Raw genomic sequence first — 16,528 nt, forward strand, 5'->3', positions numbered from 1 at the left:
GCTGGGCTCAGCCGAGCCACCAGCTTATGCCTTTTTTTTTTTTTTTTTTTTTGCGGTACGCGGGCCTCTCACTGCTGTGGCCTCTCCCATTGCGGAGCACAGGCTCCGGATGCTCATGCTCAGCAGCCGCTCCGCGGCATGTGGGATCCTCCCGGACCAGGGCACGAACCCGTGTCCTCTGCATTGGCAGGCAGACTCTCAACCACTGCGCCACCAGGGAAGCCCCAGCAGCTTACGCCTTTGCTGGCTGCCTGGGCCCTGGGAAGTGTGCTGTGGCCCAGGAGTGCAGCGTGTCACCCTCCTCTTTCCCCCCTGGGGACCAGATGACGAGCCCTTACTCCCTGCCCTACCTCCTCTTCCTGCCACTGGGCGCCTGCTTTCCTCTGCTGGACACAGAAGAGCCCGTGGACGCCGTGGGTGGCATCGGAGGCGAAATGAGCTGGGCCGACCTGGAGGGGGCACGCCACTTCCCCTGGGGCTCCCCTGGGTGGCCGAGAGCGCCACACCCACACGCCCTGCTCGTCATGGCCAAGGAGCCGCAGACGCTGGGCAGAGCGTGTGTCGGCTTCAAGTTGAGGCTCGGGAGGCAGCAGGACGATGGAGTGAGGCCACCGGCTTCCCTCTGGGTGACGGCAAGAAAGCTGGTGGCCTGTTAGGGACCCTGGCAGAGGAGCTCAATGGCTACAGCAGGAAGAAAGGCGACTTCAGCTTCCGCTTCGGCCGGGGGAGAAGGGGCCAGAGCACCCCAGAAAGGGCTCCTCCGCGAGCCGCCCCCCCGCCGTTTTCATTCCCATCTTCTCCTCGAGCCTCAAAGACCAAGATGCTGAGAAGGTGTGGGTATTAGTATAATGAATTATAACAGGAATTATAATAGCAGTGGGTTTGGTTAGGTGGGTGCTTACTTTTGATTTCCAACTTTGCTGAAGCACAATTCTGGATGGTGTCAAAAAGGAGGTGACCAAAAGCAAGTCCCGGTTAAGAAGAGAACACTGCTGCTGGTGTAGCTCCCTGGCGGACTGTTGTGTTTCAGCACCCTCCGCTGGGGGGCTGGCTCTGAGCAGTCCCCTGGCTGGGGTGGCATGGAGCCGAGGATGCCTGAGGATGCCGTTGGGCCGTGACTATGAAGATGCAGAGCTGGCCGTGCTGGCCCCGAATTGAAGGTCGGTGGACTGAGCGATTACAGCGGGATAATCAAAGTTTTGACCGCCTCCATCGGGACGGTCTGTGGTTGACATCAAAAGTGCAACTGTGAGGGCTTCCCTGGTAGTGCAGTGGTTGGGAGTCCGCCTGCTGATGCAGGGGATGCGGGTTCGTGCCCCGCTCCAGGAAGATCCCATATGCCATGGAGCGGTTGGGCCCGTGAGCTATGGCCGCTGAGCCTGCACGTCCGGAGCCTGTGCTCTGCAACGGGAGAGGCCACAACAGTGAGAGGCCCGCGTACCGCAAAAAAAAAAAAAAAAAAAGAAAAAAGTGCAACTGTGAGCGAGCACATTCCGCTGGGCACCGAGTATGGTTCTGAACGTTAACAGTGGAAAAAAGAAATCTTGTTCTCCATTCCATTAACACAACATCCCCCAGGCAAGAAAACCTCATCCCGCTGGTGTTGAGATGCCATTTGGAACCACCTGCCCATCCCCTTCTGACAACTGTCCTTCTCAGTGGTGCAGCATTTGCCAAGCCAAGAGTCCTGTGGGAGATGAACGAGGAAGGAATACATTTTTGCTGTAGCAAGGTTGCATTTCCAATGTTCAGACGATGAATGTGCTGTATCTTTTGAAATAAAAGTTGTAACAACTGCAAAACTGTAATGGAAAGCCCGCCTGACTCTTGGCTACAGGTCCTCTGTGCCCCAGGAACTTCGCTTTCCTGAGCTGCAAGTGCCTTAACTTTGGGGAGATGGAAATCGTGTTGCATGTACCCACACACTCCTCCCAGCATCCCCTTAATTGGCAGTTGGTAAACTACCCATGGCCAAAAGTACAGGGAAACACACACAAAGTGCATGTTCCTCTCCCACTAGATTGCTCTCTCCCTGGTTTTCTCAAAGCAGGGAGCATTCTGAAAACAACTTTTCTACCCCGAGGGAAGCCGGTGCTGGGCCTGGAGTGGCAGCAGCCCGGGCGTAAGGCAGAGCATCTTCTTTCAAACGCTGCTTTGGTGTGTCCTGCATCCCATCCCGAGTCAGATACAGCAGTCTGATGCTGCTCACTCCTAGGCTGGCTTCAACTGCTGAGATGAGAACCTGTATTGATGTTCCCATGGCAACATCTCCCCTCCTTCTGAGCTATTGCTTGCCCTGTTCACAACTGAATAATTTTCCATTGAGCTGTCACAATTAATTGGTAGATTTTTATTAGCCTTTTAGAGCCACACCGGGCAGGGCCCAGCTTGGCACCTTGGAGCATTTCACAGTGTTTTCCATTCTATCAGAGACTTATATTCCCCAGTAGCAGCTCAGTCCTCGACAGCCAGAAAGCCACTTCATTAAGGGGTGACGGATCTGAGCCACAAAAGAGGCGGGCTGACTGGGGAGCAGAAATGGGCTGGAGAGATGGGATGGGAACACAGGAGTCAGAACATCACCTTATGCTGAGGCGAGCTGCCTTCTCCCGGGGCTCCTCCCTGCTCCCCCCCATGCCTTGGTATACGTGCCCTGGGGCTCAGGGCCGCTGTGACGGGGGCCAGACAGTGACACTGAGTCTGGGAGGCACATCATACTCCGTTGTCCTCTGCCACTGTCGAGGAAGGGATGATCCAGGATGCCTCCTGCTAACGTGACAGACTGACAGGGGTGGGTCTTTGTCTGTTGGTGAAAGAGGCAGACACTCAGCCCTCAAGCCACGGAAGGCAAATCTCAAGAAAACGAGCCCCAGTGTGTCCATAAAGAATAGCCCTGGTGCTGAGACTGTACAATACAGGGTGGCCGGACGAAGGAAGCACGATCCCAGCCCAGGCTCTCAGCCAAGCACGTGCTCAGTTCCACACTGTTAAGGGCGGTGCGGGGGCAGCAACCTGGATTACCCCATCCCTTAGCTCATGGATACACACAAAGAAGCCAGAGAACGTGCTCACGAAAGACCAGGTGAAACAGAACAGACCAGAGGCCAAGGGCGGAGGGACGCCCTGTGGCAAGGTCCCCTGGCTGACGTTCCCTCGCCAACTTCTACTCTTAGGACAAAAGGAGCCACCCCTGTAGTCACTAATTGTGAGAACTCGGAGGTCACCAAGGTGGAGACACTCCTGCATGTGTTTACACCCGCTCTGGGTGTACACTGGCTGGTTTTTAATTTAGTAGGATTAGATTAACCTTGATGGAGAAATCTGAGATAAAGTGGGGAGGGGGAGAGCCTTCAAAGCAGAGGATATCCCGTCATTAGGCTTTTTTCATCACTGAACAAAAATCAACAACAAAGCTGTTCTTCCCAGTGGCTTGTATATTTGAGCTCAATAACCCTGGAAATCAGAGCAATCACACTGCTGAGGGCATTCATCTGTTAGATCCACTCCCACTACATTTAGCTCAATTTCCTCTTTACCCCCCAGCCCTCTCGACCCTACTGGCTCTGCCAAGGTTTGGGGGCCTCTCGTGCCACCCCACACCCTCGCTCTCTTCTTGGTGGGGAAGTTTACTCCCCAGATTAGTGAAGGTGAGGCTCTTCGGAAAACACTTATTTTGCAAGCGGGGAGATGAAGCTCCCCTGGGCCACCAGGCCCGCTCCACCTGGCGTGGCCGTGCTCTCTCCTCCAGCCCAGGCACCCGAGAGCTGTTTGCATTCACCCATTTTATACATTCAAGACACAAAAAAGGCTTCATCTTGGTGTGTAGATCTCAAGGTATTTAGCTACTAAAACAGACGGGGAGGGCTTCCCTGGTGGCGCAGTGGTTGAGAGTCCGCCTGCCGATGCAGGGGACATGGGTTCGTGCCCCGGTCCGGGAAGATCCCACATGCCGCAGAGCGGCTGGGCCCGTGAGCATGGCCGCTGAGCCTGCGCATCCGGAGCCTGTGCTCCGCAGTGGGAGAGGCCACAGCAGTGAGAGGCCCACGTACTGCAAAAACTCCCCCCCAAAAACAAACAAACAAAAAAATGGACGGGGAATATTTGTCTATATTTTCTTCTATGTTTGAAATGTTAATAAAAATGTCTAAGAAAAAAAGAGATTTGTGTGGCCAGCAAGCCATCAGGGTACTGCTGTAGTAAACAAGAGGCCACCTCATCCTAACTTGGCGCTGGTGCCCAAGATGCTGTATGACACACTCCACTGGAGACCCCGACCCAGGCAAGGGGCTTTCACCCTCCAGGCAGGGAGCTGGGGCCCCACCCAAGATGGTGGGCGACCAGGGAGGAGGGCAGACACAGGCAGGGGATACTGTGGTTGGGCAGTCTTATCCCACCTGATGCCTTCTGTACCAAGATGACATTTAGAAATCCATCCCCCAGAGCACTCAGTTTGGGAACCCTGTCTATAAACTATCCCCGACACCCAAAGAGCTGGGCTAGCTGTAATTCTGACTTCTTCTCTTCCATGATGAAGGCAGGAGCCTGGCCCTGGAGCCCAGGTCTCTGCTAGTCATGCTGTGGCCATCTGGACCATCAACAAATTTGTCTGGCACAGCAGATGTTAAGCTGGCACGTGCTGTGTGACCTCGGGCAAGCTGCTTCACATCTCTGAAGCCAGCTTTCTCACCCATTAACTGAAGACAGTGACAGAACCTCCCTCATTTAAAAAAAAAAAAGGTGTGGGTGTTTCACGTAGTCATGCAGAGCGCATCCATAATAGCTAAAAGCACTCAGGTGTGAGCTGTCATTCTAAGAAAACGTTCATCGCAATATAACACACATCCAGAACGTGCCCCAATTCTAAGTGTAGTCTGATGAGTTTTCACCAAGTGACACACCCATTAGCCAGCACCACCCAGACTAAGCAAGAGGACATCACCTGCCCCCAGAGCTCCCTTGTGCCCCGACCAGGCATGAGCCTCCTTCCCGTACCCCGATCACCCGCCCCCTGACTTCTATACCAGACTACATGCCCATTGAAGTACATGGGAGCTGACACATCATCATGTCGCCTGGCGGCTGCCCGGCATAACACACCATGGAGTGCAGCGTTTGTCCCACCCCACTGCTCCCCGACATTCCACGGAGTGAACACCCCGCACGTACCTATCCTTCCTGCTCTTCATGACCTTGGGTTGTTGTCTGTTTGGGGTTCTTCAGTGTTCGGGGTTTTTTTGTTATGTATATATATATTTTTAACATCTTTAATGGAGTATAATCGTTTTACAATGGTGCGTTAGTTTCTGCTGTGTAACAAAGTGAATCAGGTATACGTATACATATATCCCCATATCTCCTCCCTCTTGCGTCTCCCTCCCACCCTCCCTATCCCATCCCTCTAGGTGGTCACAGAGCACTGAGCTGACCTCCCTGTGCTGTGCGGCTGCTTCCCACTAGCTATCTATTTTACATTCCGTGGTCAGAAAGAGCAAGTGTTTTGTTTTTAAAACTTTGACACTCGAGGCTTGTATTTTGCGGTAGCACTATCCACAGCAGCTGCCCGCCTTCGGTGGGCTTGGCCCCCGGGTACTCACTCCTTGGTTCTGGACCTTGAGGGCAGGACTCAGAATTCTCTGAACACCGTTGTGTGCGCACATGGGTACGTCTTCCTGGGGCTAAATCCGCAGTCCTCATTTGGTCCTCAAGGGTTTCTGTGACCTAAAAAAAGGTTAAGGACCACTGTCCTAGCATGGCTAGACCAAAGTAAGTTTCTTGGGCTCAGGTGAGACTCATGGAAGATTCTCACTTTGGAGAAGAGTCTTCTAAGACCCTTATTTCACACCGGAACAGCCGCCAAGGTGGCTAGCGTGTATACGAGGTTGCGTCCCGGCCTCACCGCGTGTGAGCTATGGCTGGACAAGTAAACCCCAGTCGTAGAGCGTGGGGAAAATGGGACAACGCACCTGCCTAAGAGGCTGCCGTGAGGATTCCGTGACGGGTTCACGTCAGTGTGGCTGTCAACGTAATCGCTCAACGCCCTCTTTCAGATTGCGAGCTATAACTCCAGGGAAGAGCGTGTTGCCTGTGGAAAAGCCCTGGACTCAGGAGGTCTGGTGTCAAGTGATGGTTCAGCCACTAACAGACTCTGCGGCCTGGGCCTGGGTCCTGCCTCTGCAACGAGGGAAGAAGTGGGTCCTGGGGGCCGTCTGCAGCTCTGGCTCGAGCACGCCGCCCGACGTGCAGCCCAGCGCGCTGCCGAGGTCTCTGGGGAAGAGGCTTCATGGAACCGTGCTCTTCAATGTGCTTTGGTGGACAGGATCCGTATCCTCTGACAAGGCTGCTGCCTTAATAAGTACCATTATCAGAGGGTGCTACTCACTCCCCCCGACTTCCACTTTCCAAGCTGCCAGCTGGCGTTAAATGGAGACCAAGACGAGGACTCATCAGAACCCTCCTCGACAGTCCCCTTGGGAGAGGTCACAGCCCGGCCCGGGCCAGCACACCCTGTTCTTCCTCATCCACACAAAGAAATATGATGCCCGGTGCGTCAAACACAAGCGAGGGGTGCTTTGGGGACTGATGACAGTGGCTGAAAGTGAGTTCAAATGTAAAGAGAAAGAATGCACTTGGGGAGGGATTAACCCTTTCAGGCCAGAGAGAAATCTGGGACGTGACCTCCTTCCCCCATTTCAGTGACACCGTGACGGCCTGACAGGTGGCACAGCCCACTCTCAGTGCCGCCGCCAAGAGCCAGGCTGCTGGCAGGTAGGTGTCAAGGGCATGGGAAGGGCCTGAGATGAGGACAGGCTTGTGAAACGGCCAATGAGGGATCATTCTATTCTGTAAGACCCAACACGGAGACCCCGGTCCCTTCAGGAAAGCCTGACCCCTTCCCTGCCCACACGCACGCCACGGCTCTGACCAACAGGGAGGAACTGCAGACCAAAGCAACCTGCCCATGTGCTAGTGTTGTAAACATTTATTTAAAAAATACTACGGAGGAGAGACGTGGATTCAAAAAACAGAGTCACATACAGAAACAAAATGTATTGGACTGAAAAAAAAAAAAAAGACACCATAAGCATTCCGGAAGGTTGGACGGTGTAAAACTATTTACACATCATTTATAAAAGAGCAAGTCTATAAAAAGAGTGTAATACCAAAGTATAAATGCAAAATATAGTGGCACATCATGTGAACAAGAAGAGACCAGTACCTCACAGAAACAGGCAGTGGAGGGAACCTGGGTGGGCTTTGTTTTGCTTTGTCTGCAAGGCCACTGGCGGTGTTCTGGCACCTCCCTCGGTCTGTGTAGCACAGCAGTCTGGGGGGCAAAGAGGTGACGTGCTGTGAAAACAGCATAAAACGACTCAGAGGACACCACCTCTACCAGAGAAATAAGATACAAATTTAGGTGATGAGCGTAAAAATCGGGCCTGTGCAGGTCACGGGCCCTAGGAGGCCTGGGGAGCGGAAGGTGGTTTCCTCCTGGTTTCTCCAGGGGGCGCTCCTGAGCGCGGCGAGGCCCAGACAGGTGCCCATCAGCCTGCTCTTCAGCAGCCGCTCTAGGTCAAGGTCAAGGACACTGGGCTCCTGCCCTATGAGCCTGGTCCTGGACAGCCTGGGGGAGATTACGCTGCTCTCTGAGACCCTTTCTGGGGGTTCATTTGTTTGTGATTTTCTTCATCCCTGATGAGCCCAACCGAAACATTAGGTTAAGTGTTGCTCGTGGTAATTAAATAAGACATGTGCCCGTCAGGGTGCAGCCAACACTGGCTGGGCTTGGGTGCTCCAGTCCCTTTCCTCCTCTGCGTGCACTGGCGCCCAATGGCAGCTCCTTCTGTATCGGAGGCAGCTGTGCTGAGGGCCGAGTTCTGAAAGGCTTCAAGAACTCCAGAAAGCTGAAGACTGGCTTGTCACCAGGGAAAGAGCCCTGCAAGCATCTGCTTTGCCTTAGAGGAGGACAACAGAGCGGAAAGAGATCAGTCGGAAAGCGAGACCAAGCGCCTTTTCAGGGCACCTGGAAATTCAGAAGGAAGGTAACCCTGCGCTCACCGCAGACCGGCCCAGCCCTGGGCTATCTCGGCAGCAGCTGCTCACCCACCGCCACCCCTCCCGCCTCTGGAGCCCCTGTATGCTGACCAGCGACCCTGCTACCCTTAAGACTCAAGCTTTCTATCCAGGATTAGCAGTGCATGTCACAAGAGAGCCGGGAACTGGGCTCTAAGGACATGGAGAGAGCGAATGACAAGGAGCCTCTCCCACATCACGGGCCTCCTCAGCTTCCCCACCTGTCCCAGGACCCGGAGGCTGGTTGGTTTTAGCACCCTGTTCTACCCCCCAAATCAAGAGCTGTCCTTCACGTGAGGAAATGGTGAGGGCACCAGCCCGCGGCAGCAGTGGAGGGCAGGGTGGCCAGCTGGCAGCACTTCCCAAGATGCAGTTCTGGAAACGTGTCTTCGGCACAGGAGGCCCGAGGAAGATGAGTGCACAACCTCTCTGCGCAGGGTGAGTGGAGGTGACCGTTCCCAAGGCCTTGGCGACACAGCTCCCATGCGGGGTACTCGTCTTGGGGTGAAATAGAGGTGAAGGCATAGCCAGGGGAGGTCCTCCAGAAAGACAGATGAAAAGGGAGTGCTCATCCGCCTTCCCACCTGCCCCCAAGAGCTCAGTTTTGAAGCACGATGTGGGAAGGAGGCTGGCGTGCAGTCCACAGAGCAGGAACTCCACAGATAGAACTCGGACAGATGGCTCAGGGAGCCCGGGCTGAGGAGAAGGCAAGTGCAGGAGGACAACAGTGGGGCCATGACATAGGTAGTAGGGCTGCACTCCACGGCGGCCTCGGCCCTGCCCGGCGCAGAGCTCCTGGGCCAAGGTCCCAGCTCACTGGTCCTCTCTCAGCCAGCGTCACGGGCACGGGGGAGCCCTCACGCACTGCAGGCTCCTGACGCCCGGCTTCTGCTACCTCTGTACGATGTCACTGATCTCTTTCACGGAGCTGAGGAGTTTGCTGAAGTCCTGGCTGGCCGCCGGGCCGCCCCCCGCTGTCGCCGGGCAGATCTGAAGCTCCCGAAGATTGTTCTCCAGTTTGTTGATGGCCTCGCGGAAGGCGAATTTGTTCCTCATTTGCTGGATGGAGTCCACGTAGCTCACGCAGAACGTGTAGAGGTTCTTGCCGGCCTCCAGCACGGCGCTGTGGCTGGCCATCTGCTCAGAGTTCTTGGAGATGGCCAGGCACAGGGCCTCGGTGCCATCCAGGACCATGCCCTTGGTGATGGCACCGCTGGCAATCCGCTCCGGAGGCTGGCGGGTTTTCCGAAGAGACACGCGGGTCGATATGAGAGGGATGAAGGCAGTGGAGGACGGCTGGTCCCCTGCCAGGGCAGAGGATGCTGATGGCAACACGGAGGGAGCAGGGGCTGGGCTGGTCGGGGTCCCCGCGGGCTTGGCGGACGACTGGGGCTTTGGCATGGACGGGAGCGCGGGCTTTTTGATGCCCTCTCCCAGCTGGCTGGGTTTGGCAGCGTCACTGTTCACAGCATCCACAACCAGAGCCATGGGTTTTGCTTTCCCGCTGGCACCCATCTCCCCGGCTGCTTCCTGGCTCGGGCTCTGGGAGGCCTTCCCGGCTTTCCCAACGGAGGCTGGAGGAGGGGGCGGTGGGGCGGGTTTGAGCTTGGACAATTTCCCCTTGTCTCTCCCTGGGGACTCGGAGGAGGGCTTGTGCCTCCTCACTCTGGACTCCTCGGCAGGGGCCTTGCTGGTTCCTCCAGAAGCACCTGGCCCTGCCCTGCCGGTGGGGGTCACTGGCTCAGCAGGCGTCCCCAAGGCACTGGACTTCCCAGCCTCGTCCTTGTGGGGAAGGCTGGAGGAAGGCGCGACCACAACCTGCCTACGGAGGAGTTTTGGGGTCAGGCTGGGAGGGCTGGAGCCCGGGCTGGACTCAGCCGCGTCTTTGAAGACCTCGTCGGCTGCTTCCTCGGTCTTCTTCACCAGCCTGGGGGGGGGCGTGCCCGTGCCTCTGGTCACCTGGTCAGACCTGTTCTCGGAAGCACTTGCCCGCTTCCGAGGCAGAGCTGGTTTTTCGCTCTTGTGCCCTCCAAACGTGGACGAGTCAAACTGTCTTCCCGTGGACTGCAGATCCCGAGGCAGCGTGACCGACCGCCACTCGGTGTCCTTGGCCCCGTGGGGCACGCAGGAGGCGGAACAGGACCGCAGGAAGCGCTTGCTGGAGCTGCCGCCGCTCTCCTCCTCGCTGGCTGCTAAGCGGCTGCTGGTCAGCGTGCTGGACTTTTTCCACAGGTGGGGAGACCGGAAGCCTGTACCCCCTGACTCCCGGAAGGCTCCATTGGGGACGCCAGCCCCGCTGCTGGGCTTTAGGGACTTGGCTGGCTCGGCCGCGTCCGCGGGCGCAAGCGCCAGCGCCCCATTGCTGATGTCTCGGCCTTCGTCCTCAGGGGCCCCCTTGCGCTCCGGCTGGCCGTCCATCTCCCGGAAGGAGCTGCTGCGTTTGGGAGGGGTTGGGGCTGTTTTCTTCTTCTTCTTGATCAAGGCACTGAACAAGTTGGTCTTCTTGTCTTTGGGGAGAAGGCGCTCGTCTTCATTTAGGCCGCCATCCTGAGGACCTCGTTCTTTTCGAGGGAGCAATGGAGACACAGCAGGCTCGTGGTCCAGAGGATCTGAAACACATGGGAAAGAGTTTAATGACTCCAGGCCAAAGGCGACTGAGTGCGCGGGGAAGCTTCCTGGACCGGCCGGCCTGTTCCTACAGAGCAGCCATGGGTCCGGGCACTGGGCTCTGATAGGCCTGCGTGCGGTCCTGCTGCCAGCCACCTGGGCGAGTTAGTTCTCTCTGCTCATCCTCGGCTTTCTCATCTATAACACGGAGGACATTAAACCTATCTACAGCGCTGCTGTGAGAATGTAATGCGCTAATGAACGTGGAGCCGTCACAGCTCTTGGCATGAAATTTCTCAGTAACTTGTCACTGTTGTTGGTACTATTATTAGGAAAAGCTTAGGCCTCTCTCCTTGAAGACAGCCCAGCAAAAAGCGGGGACACCCCCAGTCCCCTCATCTCTTTGCCGGTTTCCTTTAAAGTAGCAGAGTCCCCTCAACACCACTACCTGGAGAGTAAAAAGCATGACAAGGCCAAGCCCAGGGTCAGAACCTGTGCCTCTCAGACCAGTCAGCCGCTTGAGGCTCCCACGAGGGTGGTCAGGAGGGAAGGGGCCACATACCACAGGGTGCAGTGACAATGGGCCATTATGCTTGGGAAACAAGATGGGTGACCTTTTAAAATTTTTAAATGGGCATTCTTTAAATATGAATAATAGCTCCTAAGAAATCCTTTTGCTGTTGCCAAGCTCCCCGCGAGTGAATGACAGAACTCTCCCTCCGAGGGCGGCTGCGAGCGCGGCTGCCGTCAGCACCCTGTTAACTCAAAGCTGAGGTAGCGGGGGCCTTTGTGAGAACACCGGGCGGCACACGGGGCTTCTGAATCAGGGGAAGCCAAGGACCTCCCCAAACCTTCATCCAGCGGAAGAAGGTGAAGAAAGTGAAATTCTGATGAATTCTGCACAGACTTACTTCAGGGCTGAACAGCTAATTGACACTCTTGGCTCACCATGAGATCACGTATCAAAATACCTCTCAGATGAATACTGATGGGCATAAATGAACACGACTGCTTATCAGTGGGCTTTTAATAAGCTGCAAGCTTTCATAGCAGCCTCTCCTCCCCACACCGTTCCATGACCTGAAATCAGGACCACTAACAGGAGGACGCAGGGGCCAGATTCTGGATAGTCTACATGCTGTCAAAGTGGGGTGAGCAAGACGGTCCGAGGGCGCGCCAAGAACGCACTCTAATTTAGGTTCATTTCTTATGTAAACCTTTCAAGTGTATATTTTTGCTATATTTTATGGTATACATGTCTGTGCAGTAGTACATACACATACCTATGTATAAGACCTGCACACTCAACTTTTTTTTTTAACATCTTTATTGGAGTATAACTGCTTTACAATGGTTAGTTTCTGCTCTATAACAAAGTGAATCAGTTATACATATACGTATGTCCCCATCTCTCTTCCCTCTTGTGTCTCCCTCCCTCCCACCCTCAACTTTTTAAAATTAATATGGGTACATGATGAAAAAAATTGGGAATCATGGGGTCTACAGAGTCTGGCTTTGTCCTGTTCCTTCCCATTCACCCAGCGTGTGGCCCATCAGACCATCACCCAGATGCCGGGCCCACCTCAGACACCTCCATTCAGTTGGTCTGCTGTAGAACCGAGGCTTCTGTATTTTTTCTTTTTCTTTTTTTTTTTGTTGGGGGAACTGCTAAATCAGAACAGTCTCGCTTAGAGTCAGGCCCGACACATAGGAAGCACTGGATCAGTGTTTGCTAATGCTACTCCTGATAACATCTTGAGAGCCCTTTTTCACCGCTCCCACTGCCCTCGCTAGTCTAGGGAACAGCACCAGAAACAGTCTCTTCTCAGAGACCATGAGCGGACACCAGCTCTCCACAGGTGTCTCCTGGCTGCGTCAGTGCCAGTGAGTTTTTCATATCAGTGCTTTTACAACGAGCTGCTCTTCGTTTGGTTCAATATTTTATTATTGCTGCATCTGCCGCTAGAGCAACCACAAATGCTGTGAATAATACATGAAGAGGTGGGTTTGTTCTTAGTAGGTTTCATAAGCACCACTGCCTAAGCCGATGGCTCCTAAATGACGGGGCAGGGGATTGCTGTAGGAAAAGGAGAACCTTCCTCTTTTCGAAGCTGGGCCAGTAACACGGGGTTTGCCTGTCTTTCTGTGCAGTTTCCACTCACTGCTTCCCATCTGCCTGCACTGGCTCTGAGGGTCGACTCCCCCAGGCCTCAGGCGGGTGCGGGTGGTGAGGACGTACCAGTCTCTCCTGGGCCCTTGGAGTGGGGCGTCTCGGGCACGTCGGGGGCGTCTTTGTGCTCGGCAGCTCTCCTGGAGGTTCTCGTCTTGGTGGGCAGCTCTGGGGCCTGCAGCAGAGTACCTGCAACCCCTCGCATGCCTTTCTTCCCCAATTCTTTTTCCACTTCTAAGAACCACCAAAAAAATCAACAACAAAACCAGCAGTCATCAGTAACGACGTCATTTTGGTATGTTGGTTTTCTTTTTCTTTTTAAGACAAGAGTAGTCATCTATACACAGTTACAGAAAAGAGATACACATCCTGAGGAAATAGTACTTGAGTAGTTTTCAGAACCCTGGCTGCAAGAGACAGAGGGCCACCCCCCGCCCAGCTTTCTGGTCTCAGGTAAGCTGCTGGCCCATGCACTCTAGCAGGAAGCGGACTGAAGGACTGGGCTGGGTCCCACACGGCCGTCCCTCCCATCCCAACCTCTCTCCCCACTGCAGGCACCCAAAGGACCAGCACTTTACCATCTGATATGCTGGATTCCTGGAACATTGTTTCAAAGGCTTGGTGGATTTCAGCGAAGGAGGGCCGGTCAGAGGGATTCCACTGCCAACCTGGACAGATGAGACCCAAGTCAGACTACCCATGAGGCCTTGCTAACAAGCAGAGGACGAGAAATTCTCAAGGAAAACCCTGGAAATTAAAGCAACATTCCAATCCTGCTAACCATCTTTTGCTATGACAAGTTAAAGTGATGAACGCCACTGTGCCCTGCTGCAGACATTAAGAATTTGGGAAGACTTTAGATACTGGCAGGAATATGGATTATAAAATCCCAGGGACACGCTGACAGCAACAACTACATTTACAAATATATTCTTCCCAACCTGCCTCCAGCAAATGTAGAAAATTACTCAACCAAGTAGCCTGCTTCCTATCTCACCCTTACTTCATGGTTATCGAAGTCCGAATTCCTCATCAGTAAAGACGTGCTAATTAAAACAAGATGAAAATGAGGATTAAGGACTGCCTGACAAGCCCAGTGTAGGTGAGGACGTAGGGTCCCTCTCACGTGTTTCGGGTGAGAATATAAATTCATAGAAACTTTTTGGGAAAACAATTTGAGAAAATCTATCAAAACTTAAAATGCACATGGCTCTCTGAACCAACAGTTCAACTTCTATAAGTACTAGCATAACGCACAGAGGTATGTATGTATGAGGGTGCTGGTTCCTGTCTTGTTCATAATGGCAAAAAACAAACAAATGTTCATCAAAAGATGACTGGATGAATGAATAAATCACGTAATAGATGCCAGGCAGCTATATAAAGAAAGACACGAGGCGAGAAAGCGGGAGAGAGAGTGAGAGAGAGAAAGAGCACAAGCTCTGAATTACGGACATGGAAAGACATGCCTATTACACAGCTAAGTGCAAAAAAAAAAAAAAAAAAAGTTGAGGGAATAAATTTTTATACATATATATAAAAGAACGAGTGGATAAAAGTCACCTGGAATATTTGCCTACTATACCAGAAATTTGTATTTATTAATAATAAGAAACCCAGGTTTGGTATCTATCAATCTCATTTTTGCATTCAAAACAAACAAAAAACACTCACACATAAAATACTATGGGTAAATAAAGGCATACTGAAAAAAGTGAAAAAAAAAAAGGTAGCAAACTGTTACATTAGTTGCTTCTGAAGAAGGGAATGAAGAGAGGAAATGGAATACTTCGATTTTTTTACTTTACATATATCCTCCTGCCCTGGGTATATGTAAAGTGCCCACAGAGACTTCTAGAACTGGCAGGGGAAGGCTCACATGCTCGCATGAGTTCGTAGACCTTCTCTGGGCAGCCTTCCGGGCGTTCCATGCGATAGTCTTTCTCTAGGAGTTCATACACCTGGGACAAGTCAATTCCTGGGTAAGGTGACATGCCGTAGGTAGCAATTTCCCAAAGCAACACTCCAAATGCTAAAAGAAAAAAGAAAGAGCAGGATTGTTCAAGATGTGTAAGATTTAACTACGCTGCATTTAAAACTGGTTAACTGTGCGGCAGACATCAGAAGTTACCCCCTCAGAAGCAGGTCAGACACTGACATTTTACCCGGCTCTTAATTACCAACAGCCCCGGAGAGAACAGGACAGAATATGAGGCTTTCCGTTTACTGACTCCCACCGACTAAAACAGAAGGAGAGAAGGGGCCTGGGCTGATCAGCCCCTCCAGGGTCTTTCAGGTAGCCTAGCCATCTTGTTGGGAGATGTGATGAAAGGGACCTAGGACTGGAACTGAGGAGGCCATTACTACTCATGGCTCTGTGAGCAACTAGCCATGTGCCTAAGACAGGCCACCTGTCCTTTCTGGGTACATGAGATTATCTGTAAGGGCCCTTCCAACTCCAAAAATTTCATTCAAATCTTACAGAATCGTTGAAATTCCAGGTCCCATTAAGGAACCAGAACTCCTTGGAGAAACAGGTGATTCAGGTCTGGGACAGAGAATGAACCTGGAATATTTTATCATTCCAGAGAGCAGAGATGCTATAGAAGACTACAGGGTTTTGTCAAAAGGACCAGGAACGATTTGAAGTCCCCACTGGCCAAAGATGAGACAGTCTGAATATCAATTTAAAAAACAACTGCAGTGGATTAATCAATAATATACTCAAATATATTTAAATCCAAGAGCTTATAATAATATCACAAAAGAAAAACAACACAAACCTGGTCACCATTGGAGGGTATTAAGAAACCAATCTGTTATCGTGGAAACCGGTAAATAATGGCAAACATTTGGAAGGAAGCAAACTTTTATCCTATCTTTCCTGTATGAACTGTACCTCTACTATACCCAAACAGTAGGGGAGAAGAAGTTTCTTCTTATAGAAGTATTGAGCTAATAAATGCATAAAGGAATGAGAATTAGAGAATTATCATTTGGCAACCTCTAATAAATCAGCAGATCTAGACAAAGAGAGAAAATCAAGAATTACGGGCCTACTGATGAAAATGTACACCCCATCCTATGAAGTACTCTTACTAAAAGAAAAACAAGTCAAAGTCGAACGTGATCAAGCTGTCTCGATCCAAATACCCATTATCTAGGGAGAGTGAAGACGGAAGAACATGATAAATCTCACCACAGGGGTACGGTGAGCAGAATCCAGAGTGTGGGAGACTTTAAAGAACAAATGACAGGATTTCTTCAACAAATAACTAGCAAGGGACGCAGAGGGATAAAGAAGGAATTTACATTGTAGAGGAGACCTAAGGGCCACTGTCAACTAATAGCACTGTGAGATTCCTATTTCCATCCCAATTCAAACATACTGTTAAAAAAAAAAAAAAAAATGGGCTTCCCTGGTGGCGCAGTGGTTGAGAATCTGCATGCCAATGCAGGGGACACGGGTTCGAGCCCTGGTCTGGGAAGATCCCACGTGCCACGGAGCAACTAGGCCCGTGAGCCACAACTACTGAGCCTGCGCGTCTGGAGCCTGTGCTCCCAACAAGAGAGGCCACGATAGTGAGAGGCCCGCGTACCGCGATGAGGAGTGGCCCCCGCTTGCCACAACTAGAGAAAGCCCTCGCACAGAAACGAAGACCCAACACAGCCAAAAATAAA

General features: G+C 52.5%; 1 protein-coding gene across 2 annotated transcripts in view; it reads right to left on the minus strand.

The window, feature by feature from the left end:
* Positions 1-8,961: 8,961 nt before the first annotated feature.
* The window catches only part of ABL1 (ABL proto-oncogene 1, non-receptor tyrosine kinase), a gene marked incomplete at both ends in the record, with an annotated part of 129,244 nt that continues 121,677 nt past the window's right edge, over positions 8,962-16,528 (minus strand). For both annotated transcript variants that reach the window (XM_079705705.1, XM_079705706.1), the window contains 4 exons: positions 8,962-10,679; positions 12,917-13,081; positions 13,426-13,515; positions 14,727-14,879. In XM_079705705.1, coding sequence (XP_079561831.1) covers positions 8,962-10,679; positions 12,917-13,081; positions 13,426-13,515; positions 14,727-14,879 — 2,126 coding nt within the window. The remainder of the gene's footprint in view (positions 10,680-12,916; positions 13,082-13,425; positions 13,516-14,726; positions 14,880-16,528) is intronic.

This window comes from Hyperoodon ampullatus, assembly GCF_949752795.1.
Source record: "Hyperoodon ampullatus genome assembly, chromosome: 6".
NCBI lineage: Eukaryota > Metazoa > Chordata > Mammalia > Artiodactyla > Ziphiidae > Hyperoodon > Hyperoodon ampullatus.